This window comes from Paralichthys olivaceus, chromosome 20 (assembly GCF_024713975.1).
Source record: "Paralichthys olivaceus isolate ysfri-2021 chromosome 20, ASM2471397v2, whole genome shotgun sequence".
Classification (NCBI taxonomy): Eukaryota; Metazoa; Chordata; class Actinopteri; order Pleuronectiformes; family Paralichthyidae; genus Paralichthys; species Paralichthys olivaceus.
In genome coordinates this window covers 8,816,447-8,838,069 of record NC_091112.1, presented here as the reverse complement: position 1 = coordinate 8,838,069, position 21,623 = coordinate 8,816,447, and the positions used below count along the sequence as shown (strand labels likewise).

The window sequence follows — 21,623 nt, the reverse complement described above, 5'->3', positions numbered from 1 at the left end:
GTGAAAAGATGCCAGGGGAGGAGAATCAAAGACATTGACAGATAGACGATTAGGAACATAAAACCATTAGATGGAAGAATGATAATGGATAATGGAGTTGTGAAGCAGGAGAGGCAGGCAGGCTGAGACAGGAGGGGAGGTAGAGTGACGGAGGGAATCTCAGTGCTAAAAGTTCACCGATCAACAGTACCTCTTAACCCTCCCCCTTGTCAGACGCTGTGTGCGCGAGAAAGTGTGTGTGTGTGTGTGTGTGTGTGTGTGTGTTCACCTCTATGCAACAAAGTCTGCATGTGTGTGCGTGGGTGTTCTGTGTTTGAATGTGAATTTGCATGAATTTACTCCTACGTCTGTCTCTGTAGTTGTGTTCAGCTCCGCAACACAAGTTAAATCACAGGATTCTTCAGCATCAGGAAAAGAACATATGTCAGCATAATTAAATTAAATATGCTCAGGTGTCAGTGAGTAAGCGAGATGGTGTGTGTGTGTGTGTGTGTGTGTGTGTGTGTGTGTGTGTGTGTGTGTGTGTGTGTGTGTGTGTGTGTGTGTGTGACTTTGGGCATGTGTGTCTTTGGGCATGTCTTGAAATGACTCTGCATTATGTATGAGGTTCACACCAAGCTTTCAATCTTTTGCAGCAGGGGGTCCTTGCTAACAGATGGCAAATATGCACATTCACACACACTAGTCTGCTATTGGAGATCCAAGTACCACAGGAGTGAGACACTTCCTAGAGTTGTTTAGACTATTATTACTACAGGTCCAAGCTTCTGCAATTCTGTCAAAGCAGATTTAATATTTTGGGTTTTATTCTTCTTCTGATCTAAATGTGTGTGGTCTCACTAAACCTACAGCATTTCTTAGTCGTCCTTCAGAAAATTCGAGGTTGTTTCAAACACTGTCGGTGGTGCATCCTTTTATTCATCAATCGCCAAATGTTTTTTCATAGACTTTTTTGGAGCTGCTTGTTGCACTCCCGAGTTTATTAATGGAGGACATCATTTTGTTGGCTCGTGGCCTGTTTGTCGACCTTCATGGATAGAAACATATTTTTTTCTTAACAGTTTATCCTCTTAGGGCCTTATTATTGTACTCCTCCTGAGTCTATTGGTGAACAGCATCATTTTGCTCCTGTCTTGTTTTTCTCATTTTCATGTCGTTTTTAGAAACACGTTGTTCTCCATTGCTGAGGCCTCGAAATGACTTTACACTCAGGAGTTTTAGTTTCTCTATCAAGATTGATGAATAGTCATAATCAAATACTACCAACAGTCTTTTTACATTATTCAGAGCACAGTGACAATAACAGTGGTGGTCATATGTATCACTTTACCTCAGACCAGGAATAACCTACTGGTTTTATAACTTGCAGTTTGTTAGCTTCATTTTCTAAAGCACTTGAAATGTTCAAAGACAGAAACATTGAAGATAAGTGTCCCATTGCTTTTGCTGTCTTGGTGAAAATAAACATATAAATATCCCTACATTTTGAACCTATTTACCTTTTTCACATGACTAAAAACCTGTCTTTCTCCTCCACAGGTTTGTGCTGCGTGTGGGCAGGCTTGCTTTTGCAAGGAAATGATTCCGCATGAAGTGCGACGCACTCGGCCCCCTGTCGTCCTCGGCGGCAGCAGCAGGTGTGATGTCGTAACATTCTCCCCCACCACACTGAGCTCACCCTTCAGACGCTAAAGACCCCTGGACCGAACAGACCGCCCTACCCCTCCCCTCTTAACCATCCCTCCATATCTTCATCTCCATCTTTAATCCTTCTTCACCTGCTCCTAAGGGCCTGGATTTTCTTTGTTATCAAGAAAAGACCTGATAATCAACGGCCTCGGCTGAGCTGTATAGAGACAGAAAAAGAAACAAGATTAGGAAGGTTAATTATATAGCTAATTAAAGTGAGACAAAGGATAGAACATCAAAAGTGAGAAAAAGAGAAAGGAAAGGAAAATAGAAAGTCAGAAATTGGGGGGGAAACAAGGAAGAGAAAGATTGCCAAAAAAGTCTAAAAGTTGAGGAAAGATAAAGCAAGTACAGTTGAGGGACAAGAGGCAAAATCATGAAGTCCAACCAGGAACGCAGTAATGAATGTCTGCCCCCAAAGAAGAGGGAGATCCCCTCAAGCACTTTACCATCTGAAAACCGTTCACTCATCATGCCACCAGCCAGTGACAGTCAGCGCTCAGAGAACATGGCCTGGCTTGCCAGTGTGGCTGGGAATGAGAGCAGCATGGGTGGGCACCGTAGCTCCAGTCAGTCTGATGGGCACCATTATAAATCGCTGTCCTCCACATCAGACTCTTCAACCTCCTCTTCGTCACTGAGGCTAGTCTCATCTCTTCCCACAGTTTATACATCCCCCTTGTCACAATCTACAGTTGGCGGAACTGTCCATTACACCCAACTGCCTCCCAATCTGCAGTTCATAGCGTCACCTTACACTGCCCCGTACGCAGGCTACATCTCCCCTCAACTGCTCCCCCCTCCTCCTCCACCTCCCCCCCTCTCCCTGTCATCGTCGTCCTCCTCTATGGCCACACAGAGACCCTCACACACAGAGACAGCCTCTGCTCCTTCGCAGGCCTCCAAGCATGACCAGCACAAAGCGTCCACTGGGCGGACCTCCATGCCACCGCCTTCTATGGACCCCCCCCTTCACCATACTCAGATGTCAACTTCCCCACGGACTGTTCTGTCAACTCATCACCAAGGAGGTGTTCACCTCTCTCCCCAGTCACTGCACCACCATCATACTTTTGGACATGGAATGTCCCAGGTTTTGGTGCAGTACATGGACGGATCCACCAGGAATGAGGAAGGTGGCTCTAGACCCAGAGAACTCCACAATGGAGAACTGGAAAGGGGCCGGCGGTTCGGAGCATCCCCTGAGTTCAGCCTCTCCAAGTCGGGGAACAAATCACGCGATGTCAATTCGTCTTTGACCTCTTATGAGCACCAGCTGGTTCTACCATCAGAATACTCTACACATGATCCCTCAGGGCTGAGAACCTCTGTTATGCTAATGCACAACAGCCATGGAGACCACCAGCTGGTACCACCCAGAGCCGGCCCTGAGAAGCTGACAACTTGTTCCCCCGCACACTTGGAGAAAGGTGGAATCATCCTGGGCAAGCCAGTCAATCGCACATCCTCCTCCTCCTCCAACAACACCTCCTCGTTCACGTTTCCACCACCATTGAGTGTAGACAGTCTAAAAGCTGCTGTCAGTACACTCTCACCCCAGACCGTTATCCAAACCACTCACAGTGCTACAGAGGCACTTTCAATGGGGCTCCCCTCCAGCAGTATCTACCCCCAGCCACCTATCATCGGTTACATCGCAGGGGGCAGCGGAAGCCAGCATACGTCAATCAGCTACCACACCAGCCTACAACAACACTTACTCATTCCTGGTGCCCAACCAGTCATAATCCCTGTTAGCGGAGGTGGGGTCACAACATTGGAACCTGTAACCTCCCACGGGACATCATCCACCCAAGCTGCACCTTTTCCTAGCGCACTCCCACACACGTACATTGCTGCCACTGCTCCCAAAGAACGGACTCTTGAAACCTCCAGTGGCTCGTACCACCATGCCGCTTCAGGTGCAGTGGTCCCAGCCCAGCTTCATCTCCCCATTGTTTCCACGCCACCAGGTTTGGTTGCTCCTTCTGCTCCTCCTCCCCAGTCCAATACGGTGGCGCCTCCCTCACTCCCCCCATATTTCATCAAGGGCTCCATCATCCAGCTGGCTGACGGGGAGCTGAAACGAGTGGAGGATCTGAAGACAGAGGACTTCATCCAGAGTGCCGAGATCAGCAATGAACTGAAGATCGACTCGTCCACGGTGGAGCGCATCGAAAGCTGCCACACCTCACCTAACGTAGCTGTTGTTCAGTTTTCTGTTGGTGAGCACCGTGCACAGGTAAGACAAAAAGAGCAACCTCTACTAAAGCCTGTCCTTTGTTTGAATCAAACAACACATGAGGACCCATCACCATGACTAATGCTTAAACTTTTTGTTGATTAATATAGCAAGCAATTGCAGGATTTCCCCCCGGTTTAGCCGCTCAGTAAATCACGGCTGATAGTGAATGGATTTGTTCTTCAATTATCTTATCCTCCCATGGCCATATGACAATGTATGACACAATTTAAAAAATATATCTTTTAGGCATTGTCAACTCATTGGATCTATTACTCAGTCAAGTGACTCAGTTATTGTGCCCAGTCAATTCCTCTCTGAGTCTCATTCCCCTCTCAAAATCTAGTATTCTTCCATAGAGCCTGGATAGCTATATCCCACTGATTCTAGTCTTTATGCTAAGCTAATTTGCTGCTAAGTATATCTTTATATTCACTTAGTAAGTTGTAGGAAATCCAGTTCTACATCAACCAGCTTAGTCATAAGGTCGACCTCTAAAAAGAGCTCTGAGTGGGATTTCATCACCGCTTGTGTTATTAATGTTGAATGAGAAGAGATGAGATGCTTCCATATTAATGACTCCATTATTTTGAATCTCACGAGACTCTGCTACTCCCTCTGTAATTAAGTTCAATTTAATAGTACGACACTCATGTAACAAACATGCTCTCATAATGAAATTTTCCCAGAAGTTCAAAGAATTATATGTCAGAATCCACTCATCTGGTTTTCTATTAAGTATTTATTCATGGGGAATGTGACATTTCACTGACATATAACATATTCCATGTCAGGAGCTCAGCAGTTAAATTAATATATGCCAGTTCTTGTAAAATACCCGTGTTTAGAGTTTTGCTCTTATCCATGCATTTGAGAACAGGCATAATCTAACTTCTAAGAAATTACAAATTCCAGAAATCTCTTGTCTGTCTGTCTGTGGCTCATATATCTATAGAACCATTTATCTTATCGGCTCAACACTTGGCATGTGTATAATTAAGAGCCCCAGGAACTGCAGCGTTGCACTTGGTGGAACTTGATACTTGCAATATTAATCAACTTTGAATAACTCTGTAGCAGCGGCGGCTCAACATAAGTGATGCTGTCGATCACAACAAAGATCAACAAAAAGGGATTCTCCAGTTTGGGAGTCTAGCTCCACCAAACTTTGAATAAACAGGTGAACAGCTCTTTGTGCAGCAGAGGGGGCGCAGCCTCAGGGATCAGTGGACTGAGTCCAGCAGCTGGGCCTTACTAGCCACAGCTCAATTACTGCAGGTCAGTTTCAGAAAGAAAGCTGCAACCAGCATTACCACTTGACAGGCAATGGCCCATTCCAAAAAAAGCACGTTTACCCTGCACACTGCACTATCTATTTAAGATCAGGCCTTGTTTAAACGTGTTATTTACTGGTCATTTTGTGCTTTCTGCATCTTGTAAATGGTCACATAGACCTATGACTCTTTTATAACTTTAATCTCCCAGTAATCTCCTAGTATCTATAATTTATTCCTATGTTTTCTTTTTTCTGGTTTTCTTGCACTCACTCACACACATCCTTCTCGCTGTCTTTGAAGGTGCGCGTTAAAGCCAGTTAATCTATTTCATCTGTCCGTGCAGTGACTCGTCCGCCCACACAGCACATCTCTAACCATCTCTCCCACCCCCGGCTGCTCTTTGATACTGTACCCCACAAAAGCTGACCATCTTTCAAAGACTTGCTCTCTTGTGCTCCCTCTGTGGCTTCTCCTTCTGTTTTCTTTTTCTTTTCCCGAGAGGTGGTAGCAGCTTTGAGTCCACGATCAGAAGACACTCTGAGAAGTTAAAAATTATATAACAGAGGAAAAATGTTGCCTGACGTTTGCTTTGAGAGTGTTTGATGATTCGAAAAATTGAATCGTTCTTGACATTGTTCTCTTTCACACTCACTTCCCTCACTCCTATCCTTGTTGAACCCACCCTCCCTTTGTAAACTCGCCTTTCCATCTCAATCTCGGCAACTACCTTCCACTCCCACCTTCTCATTCTTTCTACATTATTTCAGATCTTTGCTCCTTTCATCACTTTTTCCTTCTCAGGTTTATTTTCTCTCTCGCTGTACCCATTATTTATCAAAGCACCCTTGGCTTCTATCTGTCATCTCTTCGTTCTGCCGTACATACAAATGATTGTGCAGCATTCAATGCTCTACCTCTAAATGCATTACCTTATGTTGGATTTCATTAAAAATTTCAGGCTTAATTTCTGTGTTGGTATTGTTCTTGTTAAACATGTTGTCCCTTTGGTTGATGAGACTATCAATTACCATCCAGATGTGTTTCTCTGTTAGGTGTTACTATCAGAGTTTGCAATTTTATATAACTGTCTTGATGAAATGAAGAAGTGTATCTTCCAAAATGTCATTCATTTGGCTAAACTTAGAGTAAACTAAACCTCACATTCAATTGAGTACATAGACCTAATTTTATTCGAAGAAATAAAGTTGTCATACCAGAGTCCTCAAGTAGCAGCTCCGCAGCTGTCACATGCTGCACATAGACCCAGTGTCACCCTTAATGTAAAACACACTGATATGACAAGCTTTCATGTGGGTTTTTGCATTTCATAGTATTGAAGTCCTCTCCTCCTTCCCGCCCTTCTTTCCCTCTCCTTCAGGTGAGCGTCGAGGTCTTGGTGGAGTATCCCTTCTTCGTCTTCGGCCAGGGGTGGTCTTCGTGTTGCCCGGACCGGACCACCCAGCTTCTAGAGCTGCCTTGCACCAAGCTTTCTGTGGGCGATGTTTGTATTTCGCTCACTCTCAAGAACCTTAAGAATGGATCTCTGAAGAAGTCTCAGCCCCTGGAGCTGGCCACCCCAGCCTCTGTCCCAGCCTCTAGCCACGGGCACCTCAAACCTCCAAGGGCTGTGTCTGATGCTCCCCAGAGCTGCAGTGGAGGAGGCTTTAGGCACAACGAGCGGGAGAATGGTATCAGCCAGCGGGGGAGCGGTGGAAGTGGGAATGGGAGCGGAGGAGGGGGCCCCAATGTGGAAAACGGGGATGTAATGTTTGGGGAAAGAGGGTCAGTTTCTAAAGGTCAGGCTGCCAGCATCCCAAAAGCTGGCAGGAAGCGGAGGTGGTCTGCCCCTGAGGGTCGAAAAGTGGAGAAATCCGAAGAGGAGCCACCTTTGACCCTGCCTAAACCTTCCTTCATCCCTCATGAGGTGAAAATAAGCATCGAGGGAAGGTCGAATATTGGCAAGTGAAGGCTAACAGGACCCCTGGGATTCGGAAAAAAAATTATAAAAGGACTCTACAAAGAAAAAAACATGAATGCCCACATTAATGTTTCATGTCTTGGTTTTAAAGTTTTGTTTAAATTGTTTTCTCTTGAATACTGTACTATAGAGGTAAATTTACCCTACATGGTATCACCTTACATTAAGTCCATGTAGTCTATAACACATTTATATAGGTGGATTTCCTATCACACAAGCAATCAGTGCCGTTTTGGTGGTTTTCACAAGATGACTTATGGTGAGAGATTTGTGAAGTGTGCTAAATGTTGATCGGTGGCTGTGTGGCACACGGGAGCGATGCCGGATGATTCTGCTCGGCTGGCTGCACTTTACACATTATGTCAATTTTCAAATTGAATTTGTGCTCAGTCAGCTTCTCGACAGTCTCTGAGCACTGCTAGTGACTGCAGATGGAAACACGTCCCCACCACCTCCGGCCATGCAAGTGGTTTCACACTGGACCACAGGAGAGATATAACATCAGATGATCCTGAGCATGATAAATCATAAAGTTTTTAATTTGCTAAATCAGGGTGGGAGTCAGTGTGTAATTCAGACTGTGTCACAGTTCAGGGGCTGCCTCCTTCTTAGGACGTGGTCTACAAGGCGTTAGGAGGTGGTCTTTGTTGTCCACGTAGACCGCAAAGGAGCCTTTGTTTCTCTGGGATGGAAGGATGCATTTGTAGGAGCCTTCGAAATGAGACGGTCTAGTCACGCTGTGCAAATGCAGCCTCCGAAGGAAGCAGCCCTTAGATTGAGACACAGCTTCTGTGTCACCGTCATGTGCCAGGCCGGATCTGTGATGTCATCAAGTAGCGCCAGTGTGCCACACAACAGAGAGGGAACAACACCTACTCTGTTCAGTGTGACGACGGTAGAGTCTTTACTCTCATCTTTAGCGTTTTTTGTTTTATTTCACTCAGTCCTCATTGTGTTGATGAATTACTTTATATTTTTTTAAGCAGAAAGGCTGTGTGACAGGAACCGAGAGAATCTGCACGTCAGGTCTGAGAGGGTCAGGATGTTTCAAAGCATTTAACACACCTGTCACACTCACCATACGGCCCAACAAATTTTACTTGTCTCTTTATTTACACAGTACTGTATGTTTTTAGATTTTTTTGTTGTTATTTAGACAAGGGTAGAAAGTAGCAAACAGCACTTTGGAGAGGTGAAGCTTTAGGAAAAGTGAAGGGGTCGTTTAGTAACGTGGGAGCGGATGTGCCATGGGATTACAAAAGGAATGACAGGTGTTGGAGAAAATTCCAGTCAGTAGATGGTTCGAGGAAAACTTGATGGTGGAGTTAGATATACGACGGGTTTTTTTTTAGCATGTGCACCACAGAAAAGTTAGGGAAAAGTATTGGGAATGTGTTTTGAACGGTTGAGATCAGGCGAAAAATTTTTTTTTAAAAAGGAAAGAGCCTTCGAAATATCCCAATGATGTTCCGTATCAGACTGAGAGCAACGACTAGAAGCTCACGCCACAGAATCTTTGAAGGGTGTCATATATTTGTAATCTATGTGTGTATGCTAGAGTGTGCATGATGCTGGTCTGTGTCTGTCCATACACACACACACACACACACACGCGCAAACACAGAACATCTCTAAAACTTAATGACCTACAATAATTCTTTATTTGTTGTGAAGCAGTTATATAAAGGCTGATTTTGTCCCTACTGCAAAAACACTAGTGGACTGATATTGAATGGATGCACACTGCAAACATTACAGATGTTTAAAAAAGTGTTTGTGTACATGTGTGAGTGTCTGTATGAGTATATGTATACTGTGTATAGGAAGAGGACATACTCATTTGATGTATAGACAATACTAAATGTCCAGTGTTTCTACTTGGAGTCTTTTACTTAAGAGAATATTGCGATTTGCACATCAGGAGGAGGGAGTTCGGTGGAGACATGATTTTTTTGTTGTTTTTGTTTTGATGGCCCTGTCCTGAAAGGAGCCCTAGACTGTGCAACACACTGGAGGAGACAAGGTTTTTTTGTTTTGTTCTTCAACAGGCACTTACCACATATTCGAGGAAAAAGGTTTCTGCATCAGTTAAGGTCAAATTACTTTGGAGTTTTTAGATATAAAGCAGATTTTCAACACGTGCCTGCCTACTGAATTTGTTTGAAGATGACGCAATCTGTCTCAAGGAGACTCTCGCCCTGCTGTGGACACAAACGTGTCCAGAGTATGGGGACAACGGTTCTGTTTTGAACACGGCCTGTTCTTGTAGTCAGCTGAAATCCTGTTTTGCTCAGATGTAGCAGTTACCTCAACAGATGTGCTTGCTGGGTTGACCCAACGTTCAGAGCTCTGTTCAAATCCTGTTCTTTATTGGAAATTGAGTTTTGAAGTGTAATGAGAAGTGTTTACTAATCCTTTGGCAGTAAAGTGTAATTCAAATGATATTTTCATTCCAACATTTGAGAAAAACAAAAGGTAAGTGGCAGATTTATAAAGTGTCAGTGATGGACACATACAGGGGTGGATACAGGGTCGTAAATAAAGAGGGCACTGGCCCTTGCTGAAATCTGATTGGCCCCTTAATTGAGCCTGTTCTATTTATTTTTTTGCATGATGTGCTTGAACAAGGAACAATTTTCTTTGCTCAAACAGGCTGACAGTAAACTAGAAATGACTTAAATGTGCACCTTACTGAATCAGGAATGTTGCATGGGTGTTGGACATAGAATCGGCCCCTCTGAGTAAATCGCACACTACGATCGTGCACTGCAGTCATGTTAGCATGCACAGGTAGCTGTCACAATAGGGATGTGGAGGAGTTCCTGCAGGCATATCTGTTGAGTTTTCTATTCGGCCTCTGTATTAGGACGTGTTTCATTGGCAGTGTCATAATTAACCTCTTAAGAAGTGGATCAGTCGTATTTTCATCCCATTGATAAAAGAGTCGGAGGCTAAGTGACTGGTGGTGGGGGGTTTACCAGGGTGATGGCAGGATCGACTTGTGTTCACATGGATGAGAGATGGATGTGTAGGTGGATGAGTAAATGGGCCGATGGATGGCGATGGTGAGTGAATGAGATTTTAAATACTTTATTTTCTTTATAATTAACAAGGTTTGTCAGATTAACACCGCCACAGTCGTGCATTTTCATTTCTTCCTTTTCCTATTGACACATCACAATCAGTAGTAGTAGTGCGTGCGTGCATGTTTTGCAATGTGTGTGTGAGCGGGGCTGTGTTTTTTTAAATGTACGTACTTGTCCTTTTTCTTCGTCCACCCCCCTCCTCCTAAGGAATGATAAATCAAACATACAAAAAAACCTGTCAACCACTCGATCCATCCAAACTTTCACAGTCGGTCAGGTAAAGATAACAAAAAGACATTTTGCAGCCAAAGCCAAGTGATGCCGTCGTTGCTTTGGTTAATTAAGAAAGCAATAGTCTCTCCTTGTGTGTGTGAGACGCTCTGCAATAAACAACAACAATAATAATCATCAAGTATCACAACAGAAAATACAAAACCATAAAATACAATTCTGTCATGTACAAAACAACGTTTTTTAGGGGCTAATACACCTGAAACCACTCGTTTCAGATTTTCACTCAAGTTCTTTAAAAATTGCAGTTGCAACACCAGTTGCTAGTTTTTCAGGGAAACGTCTCATATATGCAGTAACTCAACACAACCCCCAGAACCTCCACTGTCCCGGCTGCTCAGAGTCCTAAACTCTGCAGGGGATCACGTGCACCTGAAGTAACCGGTCGTCATTCTGACTCGACCCAGGCGCCGTTGCCACGACTCCCGTAGTGACCTCGTAAAGCTTGTTTCAGGTACCCAGTCATAGCCAGCCAGCCTCCTCACAAGCACCTCCTCCTGAGGCGGAGCAATCGAATAACCCTCAACAACCGATAGCTACCTGTCAGTGTGGCCTGCACTGCCTGCCTCCCCCCCTCCCCCATGCTCATAACATCATATTTTTGATATTCGGCCTCCTTCTCACTGCTCAGCTCATCCAGGTCATTGTGTTTATACTTCAGTGGAAATGCATGCCTAATAATAGACTTTAAAGCAATCTGACACGTCGGAGAGGGAACGTCACCTTGTAGCAACAGCTCCTGAGGGTTTGTTGTGGTTTTAGTTTTCGTCAAAATAATCCCAAGTTGAACCTTTTGATCCCCCTGACATGTACCATGATGTGCAATACTTACATTTTGTTGTTTTCTCCCCTTTGCTGTGCCAAGTGTATGTAGCATAGTCCTACTCCAGTGTCTCATCATGTTAATGGCTTGTGTATTTCACTGTGTGCTGATGTGTGTGTGTGTGTGTGCGTCTGTAAAACATATCGGGATGTTTGTGAACAGAAAGTAATGGAGAGTTTGCCCATTTCTTCTATTTTGTTGTTGTCATTGCAGCCTTCCTAATTTTGAGTTTGTGAGAAACCATGTAATGGCATTTGTATGTGTGTGTGTCTGCACCATGTGTGTAGTATGCGTGCTTACGTTCACCTGGTGTTCAGTTGTGTATGAGTGCGTTAGAGTGCATGTAACTGAGTTGTTTTCTCCTCTAACTGTGCGATCACAAACCCTGACCTTCGATGGTTTGTGGTAAGACCCACAGAAAAAAAAGAAACCTCATCACTAGTGGGGACCACTTTTTTTTGGTAAAAAAAATAGAAAAAAAGAGTAAAAAGAAAAAAGAATTTTGAAAAAAACTACCAACCAACAGAGATGCACATGTAAGTAGATGTAAAAGACTTGATAATGTTTCAGCACTTTCTAATCCTAGGATGGGCTTGGTCTAACCCCTCTGTCTCAGACCGATACCCTCCCCTAGGGGTAACATTCATTCAAAACAGACAGAGAGAATGAGAGCAGGGGGGAAAGGGGGTGATTAAGGTTGAAAAGAGAGAGAGAGGTGGCTCAGTTTAAGTTTTTTGCACATCACCTTGCCGTAACCTTGTGTTTATCTGTCTGTGCTCCATCTCACTTGGCGCCCGGCGCGTTCTTGGGTCCAACGGGCCGAGGTGTTAGGTGAACCCTTGGTTCTTTTCTTTTTAGGAAAACCTTCTTCTCATGGAATGCATCCCTTCTTGTTGTTTGGAGTCTTTTTTTTTCGCCCGGTACCGACCAGGCTGTGCTGTTATTAGTTGTTTTGTTCCCGTTTGGAGTTTTAATTTGGCGGATTTCTTTGTCAGGAGCTCGGTGCAGCTTGGTTCGGTGGCGCAGTGTGAAAAATGCAGCATTCAAAACTTTAGCTTTTTTTTTTTTTTTTTTTTTTTGCATTATCCTTGGTGCAGGAGCTTTTTTGTGTTTTGGGTCTCCTTGTAGCACTCACTATAATGTCAGGGGACTTAAAACTACATGTAGAGAATGTGTCATTGTTGAGTTTTTATGACAAGCCTCCTCATTGGAGGAACACTGCTAATGTCTTTTTTTTTAATTGGCTTCTTCTTGCACAACTTGACAAATAAAATGAATGTTGGTGTGTGAGCTTTTGACTTTTCGATCAGAAAAAAGGCATGTGTGCTCTTTGATGTTTCTACTTTAATTTTGCAAAAAAAGGACGTGTTCTTGGCACTTTGTCGTGTTTTAAAAGTGAACAGAATTCAATCAGGATTCCTTTTTTTTTTTTTTTTCATTCTTTGTTTTTCTCTTTTTTTTGTATGATGTCTCGTCGATGTCCATAGCGCTGGATAACCAACTCAGGCAGAAAGAAAACAAACTTGTAGAGGCCCACGTAACAGTTTAGTTTCACCCCGATCAATTTACATAGTGGGCTGTTTGATATGGGTTATAAAATATGTAAATTTATTACATATGATTTGATATAATTAACAAATGTCATTATTGACAGTTAACTATGAATTATTATTAATATGATATTATGTGTATTATGCTGGAGATGGCTCGGTTGTCTCTTCGGTGTGCTGAACGTCTGCCTCTCTCTGCAAGGCAACAAACACTTCAGTGTGGGGAGGGGCCGTACGTGACCTCTGACCCTGCCAACTGCCACGGAGGGGGTGGAGCTTATCCTTCAGCTGTGGCTCAGTTGACTCCTCCCCCCTGTTTCTGAACACGCAGCCCCGAGGCCGGCGACCAGTCTGTTGACATGTGTCTCTGCTCACCTGTCACACCGAGAACTGAACTGACACTTTGTGGCCCATTGAGACGGTGGCAGAAAACGTCAGCACAGACCTGCACGGACACGGTCTGGCCTGCAGGGGGCTGCAGCAGTTCCCAGCCAACTTGTTTGTACTATATTGTACTCACCAAGTCCCTGTGTCTCACCACCCCCCCTTTCCTCTATAGCAATGGAGAAACCCTGTTGGTGTATGTATTTGACAACTGTACAAATGCACCTCTTTGAAAAAGAAAATGAAACCTTGACATATCTGGAATAAATGAGCAATTTGTGTCTTTATTTGTCTTTTAGCACCAGTTTATACCTTGTACGCCTTTACACAGAACCATATTTATACATGGATGCCAGACACAAACTCTTCCAGCCCCATCCGTCGTTGACGAAGGATCTTTTTCCTCAATTTGTTTTGGCTGAACTTTAGCCCCCTCTAGTGCATATTGAGCTTTATGGCACACTACCACTCTCCACTTTAGGCAACAAGGGTTTGAGGCTCATGTGTCATGTTGCTCTCAGCTCTTATTCCAAACGAGCTACATTACCTTTACATCTGTGGTGACAAAGTGAAACTCCTGACTCACTTGAGTGCAGGAAAATGGCCTTGTTTAAACTGTTCTGCAAAATGGAGTGAACATTTTGAAAAACAGTGTCTGAATCTCAGAAATGGATCTGATATTGAAATTTTATGCATAGCAAAAATACAACTTTAAAATAAACACCACAAATATGTGTGTACGACAAGTAAAATATGTATACATATATGTGTGTAATATATGTATATATACATATATGTTTATGTGTATCTATATATATCAATCAATCCAGATACCACATTTCATATGTGATGTCATTTTCTTAATGGCATCAGTTCCTTTCTTATCGCACAAGAAGACACAAATGGTTTGGTTGGTTGGTTTAAATGTCAGACGGATTCTAAAGCAGCATAAACCATCTGAAACATACTAAATGTCTGGAATAGATACTCATCTCATCTCTAGGTTCTTCTGGCTCAGCAGAATTTTCCTGGACATAAAAATACACATCCCATAAAGAAAGTTGTATGTCATCATGAAAATGATTTGCAGACTTTGGAGAGGCTTCACATAATAATCAACATGAGAGGTGAAATCAGCAGACGGCTCTGCATGCACTTTATTGCGACATGATTTCTCCAGTGACAATTAAAGATCTTGCACACTTAAACATTCAGTCCAACCGAATGATCTCAGGAGACGTATCAGACTCCTACTGCTGAGTGTGTTTACATGCAAAGTGTGAGCTCCAATTCTTGATAAACTGTTGCTGTAGAAATGTTCAGGTTAAAAGAGTGTTTCGAAAGACCAGCTGTGAAGTACACATGCGTCAGTGGAGGGTTTCTTTTCCCAGGCTGTTAGAACTAAAACATGACATTTGAACCTGGCCCATCCACAGATGAAATCACATTTTGTCTGTAAGCATGTAAACGCACTCGCTGTAGGATTAAGTTGATCGGAGCGCTGTGAAGCCTCTGAGAGAATGTTTAAAGTCAACCTGCAGGAAATTAACAGCTTTCATGACAGCAGATATCCTGAGAGAAACAGGTCAGGTGTGTGTGTCTGTGTGTGTGTGTGTGTGTGTGTGTGTGTGTGTCCTAATGTTGTGATTCTGTATACACATGTACAATGCATATAATGCAGCCTCTGTATACGTGTGTGTGTGTGTGTCTCCACGCTCCACTAAGTGAACATTTGACTTGACTGTTGTGTGACACGGATGAAGGTGGTTCTCCTGCTCAGCTCTTTCAGTTTGGCGGCGCCCACATAGGTGCAAGTGGAGCGCAGGCCCCCCAGCACGTCACGGATGGTGTTCTCCACATCTCCCCTGTACGGCACCTCCACGGTCCTCCCTTCAGATGCCCTGAGAGCCAAAGGAGAAAGACACAGACTCAGGCCCAGTGAGTACAAGTCTTTGTTTCCACTTTGTGAATCATCAGGATGAATCAGAAACTCAGAATCTCCAGACATCAGTGTCTCACCTGTACTCAGCGACCCCTCCCACGTATTTCTTCATGGCCGTGTCGGAGCTCATGCCGTAGAAGAGTTTGTACTTCTTGCCGTTCTTCTCGATGACCTCCCCTTTGCACTGGTCGTGGCCTGCGAGCATTCCTCCCATCATCACAAAGTCAGCCCCGGCACCTGAGGAGCGGAGGCAGAGCAGAAGTGGTTGCTGGTTAGATTTTGTAGATTGTAACAGTGAATCTGTGACATTAGAGGAAACAGGAACTGTAAGTCTCACCAAAGGCCTTGGCTACATCACCTGGGCAACTGCAGCCTCCATCCTGAACAGGGAACAAATCAGTCACATGGGCTCAACCAAACACACTGAGGACGCCCTCTACTGGCTGCATCATAGTATTATAAATATCACCATGAGACACAAATCTAACACGTATCACTTGCTGAGATTTCAATAGATAAACTTATTAATGTATAAGCTCATATGACTGAGGCTCTTATATTGATCTACGCTATGGATCAGGTTAATATTTGTTTATTACTACACTATCTTCTACATTGATTGGTTTTGATTTGGACCATGGACTTGACCCTAGTTGATATTTTTGACAAATGACGGATTCCCACCAGCTTTAAGTATAGTTTACTTATTATACACTCTACTATAATACTTTATTTTACTCACAGAGATAATGTGTCCTTTCAGTCCATGGGCTGAGTCTGCACACTCTATGACAGCACTGAGTTGTGGGTAACCCACTCCGGTCTTGATCCTTGTCGTGCACACAGAACCTGCAACACACACACACACATATGACAAGTCAATCTTCATACCAGTATCTTTAATAATAGTTATAATAATAATAATAATAATGATATATATTTATACGGCCCTTATTAAATTAACCAGAGTGAGCTTTACTGCTTCTATCTTTCAAATCTGGTGTCCTAAACAGCACCATGATGTAGATGAGCTCATGTGGCACACGCTATTCAATATAAGGATTTAACTGGTGTTCACTGGGACCCTGAGCGATTTTCAAAATGCTGCATTAACAAAGGCTACTATGTGTAGTTCCACATAATCAAACCAAAGCTTCAGTCTCTCTGTAGCAACCTGAGAGCTGTAACTCTAACCCTGAGGGGCGGGGGGGGTGCATGGAGACAGTGGCTCTATAATGCACTGATATGCTATATGTGCAGTAAGAGGCACTTGGAGGCAATAAATTACACAGAGAGAATATCTGGAGGAGCAGCTGCAGTAAGAAGGTTCCTGGGTCAAATCCCAGTTAAGATGAAATCTACCTATTTAAGGTTTCACTGCGAGTTCAAATGATCATCTCTGTTTTTCTGGTTAATGTGTGTATTTGAAATGTCTCATCTCAGTCTTTCTGCACCGGCGTGTGTGTTTCTGTGTGTATTTCTGTGACGACACTCTCCTCAGACTATTGTCGGATACACCCACCTGGCCCGATGCCCACTTTGATGATGTCAGCCCCAGAGAGGATGAGCTCCTCCACCATCTCACCTGTTACCACGTTACCGGCCTGCAGGGGCACAGAGGACGTTACAGGTCAGCACGCAACTCTAATCAGACACACCACCGCCGGCCTCTCTCTTACCATGATGGTGTGTTTGGGGAACTTCCCTCTGACCGTCTTCACAAACTCCACAAAGTACTCGGAGTAGCCGTTGGCCACGTCCAGACAGATGTACTTGAGGGCGGGGACGGCTTCCAAGATGGCACACAGCTTCTCCAGGTCTGCGTTGCTGCTGCCTGAGCTGGCAGCTACATGCTATGGGGAAGAGTGAAAAGAGATGCATGTAAAGAAAATGTGCACGATCCCGTTCCTGTAGAGACGTTGATGAGTCTCACCTCCATGCATTCTGGATGATCAGCAGCAAAAGTTTTCCAGTCTTCTACGGAGTAGTGTTTGTGAATGGCTGTGAAGAGGGTGTGCTACAGAGAGACAGAGAATATCAAATATTAGATACTGTTGAAATATCACTGTAATTATTTGTGATATTTCCTCCTATAATAAGTCACCATGGTTTCCCAGTTTTGTTAATTCTGCCCAGGATGTTGTGTTTTCACCCGTCGGTTTCTTTGTGAACGAGATTACACAAAAACTACTGAATGGATTTCCACGAAACTTGGAATGAATGTGACATGTGCGAAGGAAGAACTCATTCAATTTTGGTGGAAGTGGATAAAAGGGCAGATCCAGAATCACCTTCTTTAACATTTCAGGCTATTTTTGTGAATTTCTAAAGCAATAATTCAGAAACCTTGATTAAAAATCAGACATAATAATGGGGACTGATATCTGTGGGTGCGTGTAATAAGGTGCAGCTGGGCCTTGGCGGAGGAATATGCTCTCTGATAACTATTCCAACACGCCCAGGAAGAATTGTGTATGGCTCCATGTTCAAAAATAAAAAGTAACTAATTCAGTTCATGACGTATGAAATAAAGATTACACACTTTCGTCTCCTCTGTCAAACAGCGATGTTACAACAGACAACGAGCTTCATCCCACAAGTGAGCAGATGTTTTACTGCTGCTAGGACCAGGTTTCTGATTCATGTGTCCCCCCTAAGGGCCCCTGAGGCATCCTGGTTTCTGATGGGAAGGGGACATGCTGACAAAAAACACAATGATTCTGTTGTGTAATTTTTTTTATACCCATTCACTCACTTTGCTGAGGACTTGTGCCATCTCAAACGTCCCTGTGGTGTCCATGTTAGCGGCGATGACAGGGATGCCGGTGTAGGTCTGTTTGGAGTTGCGGAATGTGAAGGTCCTCTGAAGGTCCACCTGCAGACAAGAGGATTAAACAAATACTTATTACGAATATTAACTTACTGCAGCCACGTTTTGTTATCTTTTTTTAATGTGACTAATGGATTCTTTCTCTTGCTGACTGCAGGGAGGCTGCAGATTTTCTTAGAAGGGGGGGGGACCAGCTCATATGGCTGACCCTGTGTTTGTCATAATGGGGGACGCACTGAATCATTTAGACCCAGTGCCCGAGCCGCGGCCCGAGCCGCTGACTGTAACGTGATCGGCTACGTGAAACAACCAGAGCTCGTTGTTTCACACTGGCTGCTCCTTTTACAGGAAAAGTATGTGTCTGTAGCCGTGATGCAAATCATAGCTACGATCCTGCCTCTGTGGATAAATATCATCCCAATGAGTTTATAGGACAGGACTGCAGTTTACAGATGTTACAACTGTAGCTGACTCAGTAGGATTTTTACCAGTAATGACAGAGTATGACATATGATTCACATTGAGACGTTCCCAATGAGTTCTGTCATTTACTATGTAATTTGCATCAGAAATCACGTATCAAGAAATCGTGTGGAAGTCGTTTGCGGGGTAACTTCCTCCTTAGTGTTGGTGCATCAGTGAAACCATCCATCTGTGTTTGTGGTCTTGATGCACTTTATCATCCGTGATGTTCCTCCTGAAAACAACTGTGTCACGGTCTGCTGTAAGCTCAGAGTCGGCAGGAGGATTTCTGCTCCAGCAATAATTCAAACAGCAGCAGCCACAGTGTCGACAGGAGCTTTCAGAGTCATTTCATTTGGCTGCAGCACCGACATGCTGCAATGAGCTCAGATGTCTATATATGATTTCAGCCATTTTTATTTGATTCACCACATGGAGAGGATGAGGTGAGATGTTCCAGAGCTTGATAATATAGAGTTGGTATTGACACTATCTACATCCTGGAGTACCTGCTGTTCTCCAGGCTGCTATGTGTGTCAGTTATCCCTGATATCAGTGTTGTGTATGGAATGTGTTCTGACCGACTGTACCATACACGCCACTATTTTTAAACACGTCTTCTCAGAAGCGTCCCCCCCACGTCTCATGTTGCGTGCCAACTCTCAGGAGCCGACTCCCACCTATACACTTCTCGGATTTAATGATCTAGTGATCTGGTGATCTTGGGTTGGCACCAAGCTCCTGATCTAGTGACACATCTTAAATTCGAGGAAGCTATGAGGAGGACGAATGACGAGAGGATTGTTTTTGTCCCTGAATCATTGGGTGTCAGACACAACAAGGCCTCAAATGTCAACAACTGAAAGAAATCCAGTGTTTTCTGGTTAAATCTTCTTTTTCACATCTGCTCTTCAACTTTTTCTCTTGCTGTTTTCTTTCTTCACGGTCACTTATTTCTCATCTAGTTTTCTGTCCTTTGAGAAGGTCACCTCACTGTTACATTCAGGCTTTAGGCTTTTGTAACAAAGCAAGGTGGTGCACACATACTGGCTTTCATACAAGACAATGAAGAGATATAAAATCACCCTGAGCTGAGTCACACTCCTCAGCTATACTCAGACATCACAGCAAACGGGACTAGAAGGCCCCAGAATGCTGCATCATCCACTTATAACAGTCAACAATTCTCTATTACATCACCCATCATAGAAACTGCTCCCTGAATACAGCTGCTCCAGGAGAAGTGTCTCCAGTTTGATGTAACACTTCACATTATCAGAGTATAACTGCACCGACCTCTGAGCGACTCTTCAGGCTGCTCCTCTTGGGTCTGAACAGGACATCCTTGAAGTCCAGCTTGAGGTCTGCGTCCACTCGAGGCATCTTGGATGCCCAGAACACTGATGACCACAATGAGGAAGAAGAGGAGGAGGAGGAGGAGGAGGATGATGAGGAGACTCCCCTGAGAAGAAGAACAGCAGCAGCAGCAGCAGCAGTGGTGGTCGCCGGTCCTAAGCCCCAGCCACCAAACCCGAACCTCCAGACGGCCAGCGTATTTATAGCAAAAGGGGGCTCAGCCCAGCCCCGGCCCCCATGGCTTTATTTGGGCCTGGACTCCTCTCTCTCTCTCTCTCCCTCTGTCTTCCTCTGTCTCTCCGTCCCCCCTCGCTCTCTGCCTCCCTCCACTCCTCCAGCCTTCTCTCTCTCTTCCCCCCTCTCCTTCAGCAGAGTGGCAGGAGCAGCAGTGGCCAAGCTGCAAGGCATAGTCCCAGGCAAGCTGACGCATTCACACACACACACACACACACACACACACACACACACACACACACACACACACACACACACACACACACACACACACACACACACACACACACATGGCAGCACTGCAGTGGGTTGGATGCTGCAGTGCTTAAGAGCACACCTGCTGTCCAGTTGGGGCATTGCTCCCTAAGCTGCCAGCAGACAGAGAGAGGAGGGGAGAGAGACACAGAGGATGAGAGCAGAAAAAGAGAGAGGGGGGAGTGTTGTGCAGACACAGGAAGACAGAACGAAGCAGTGAGAGGTTGTTCATTGATTTGCACTATAAAACTGAAAAGCCATGAATTAGTCATGAGGACACAGAGCAGAACATGAGGTCTTGTTGTTTCATGTGTTGTTATATCAGTATTTTCCAGTGGGTCTTTTAAATTGTTGATGTTTCTGTTGAACTATCTTTAATGTCATCTCTGCTGGAAGAAATACTTTGGTCCTGAACTTCATCGAACCCTGTGGTACACCAATGACCCTGAGCTCTTCTGTAGGACAAAGTCTAAGAACTTGTATATAGAACATATGTCTAATCGGTGTCTTAATCAGGTATTAAATATCATTCATTCTAAAAAATACAATGTACTGTTATAAATCAGACCAAATATTAATATGAAACCTAAAAAATCACATTTATTAAAAACTTTTAGTTTCAAATTAAAAGTGCAACTCTCAATGAAATTATTTAAAATACATGCAACAATAAATGCAATCCATAAAAGAACAAAACATTAAGGTTTTGAGCTTTTTAAGTATTTGCTCATGAACTACATTTATAAACTACTTCTGATGAAGGAGCATCTTCAAATGTCGTTAAATCAAATAAAAGTAAACCTTTTTTTTTTTTACATCCATGAAGCTGTCACTACAAACTTGGACCAGTAGATGTCAGCATAGTTTCAGAGAACAGCTGTAGAACTGAGCTCTATGGGGTCAACTCTCCTGTTGAAGTGTTTCCTGGCAACTAGATGTGCCTTTGTGATATTTATGAGTCTATTTGTCACCGGCTTTGCAGCAGTGTCACTTTGTTTCTGACTGCTTTTGCTTTGTATTCCCTCTGCGCAGGAAGGAAGCATGAAAACTGCACTGAACGCCCATAACAGCTGAATGAGGTTTAAAGTGTAAAACTCAGCTTCATCATTCAATAATGAAACCGAACAAAGTAAGAAACATTTGATTTAACTTAATTAGTAATAAAGTGTGTAGATAATCACAACTGATAGCGGATCCAATGATGCTGTAACATTAAGCCTACGG

At 43.9% G+C, this 21,623-nt stretch overlaps 2 protein-coding genes across 7 annotated transcripts in view; one reads left to right on the top strand and one right to left on the bottom strand.

Moving 5' to 3' along the window:
• atxn1a (ataxin 1a) overlaps window positions 1-13,607 on the top strand; it is a 78,720-nt gene extending 65,113 nt beyond the window's left edge. For all 6 annotated transcript variants that reach the window (XM_020090739.2, XM_020090740.2, XM_069516961.1 and 3 more), the window contains 2 exons: window positions 1,540-3,931; window positions 6,587-13,607. In XM_020090739.2, coding sequence (XP_019946298.2) covers window positions 2,066-3,931; window positions 6,587-7,174 — 2,454 coding nt within the window. In that variant the 5' untranslated portion in view covers window positions 1,540-2,065 and the 3' untranslated portion in view covers window positions 7,175-13,607. The remainder of the gene's footprint in view (window positions 1-1,539; window positions 3,932-6,586) is intronic.
• An 841-nt stretch (window positions 13,608-14,448) lies between these two features.
• On the bottom strand, window positions 14,449-20,075 carry gmpr (guanosine monophosphate reductase). The gene is made up of 9 exons (XM_020090742.2): window positions 19,851-20,075; window positions 18,018-18,137; window positions 17,196-17,279; window positions 16,942-17,115; window positions 16,785-16,866; window positions 16,005-16,111; window positions 15,600-15,642; window positions 15,340-15,499; window positions 14,449-15,221 (listed from the first exon to the last, which is right to left on the bottom strand). The coding sequence occupies exons 1-9, from the start codon at window positions 19,935-19,937 to the stop codon at window positions 15,041-15,043; spliced, it is 1,038 nt and encodes a 345-aa protein (XP_019946301.1). The 5' UTR covers window positions 19,938-20,075; the 3' UTR covers window positions 14,449-15,040.
• Between the last annotated feature and the right edge of the window lie 1,548 nt (window positions 20,076-21,623).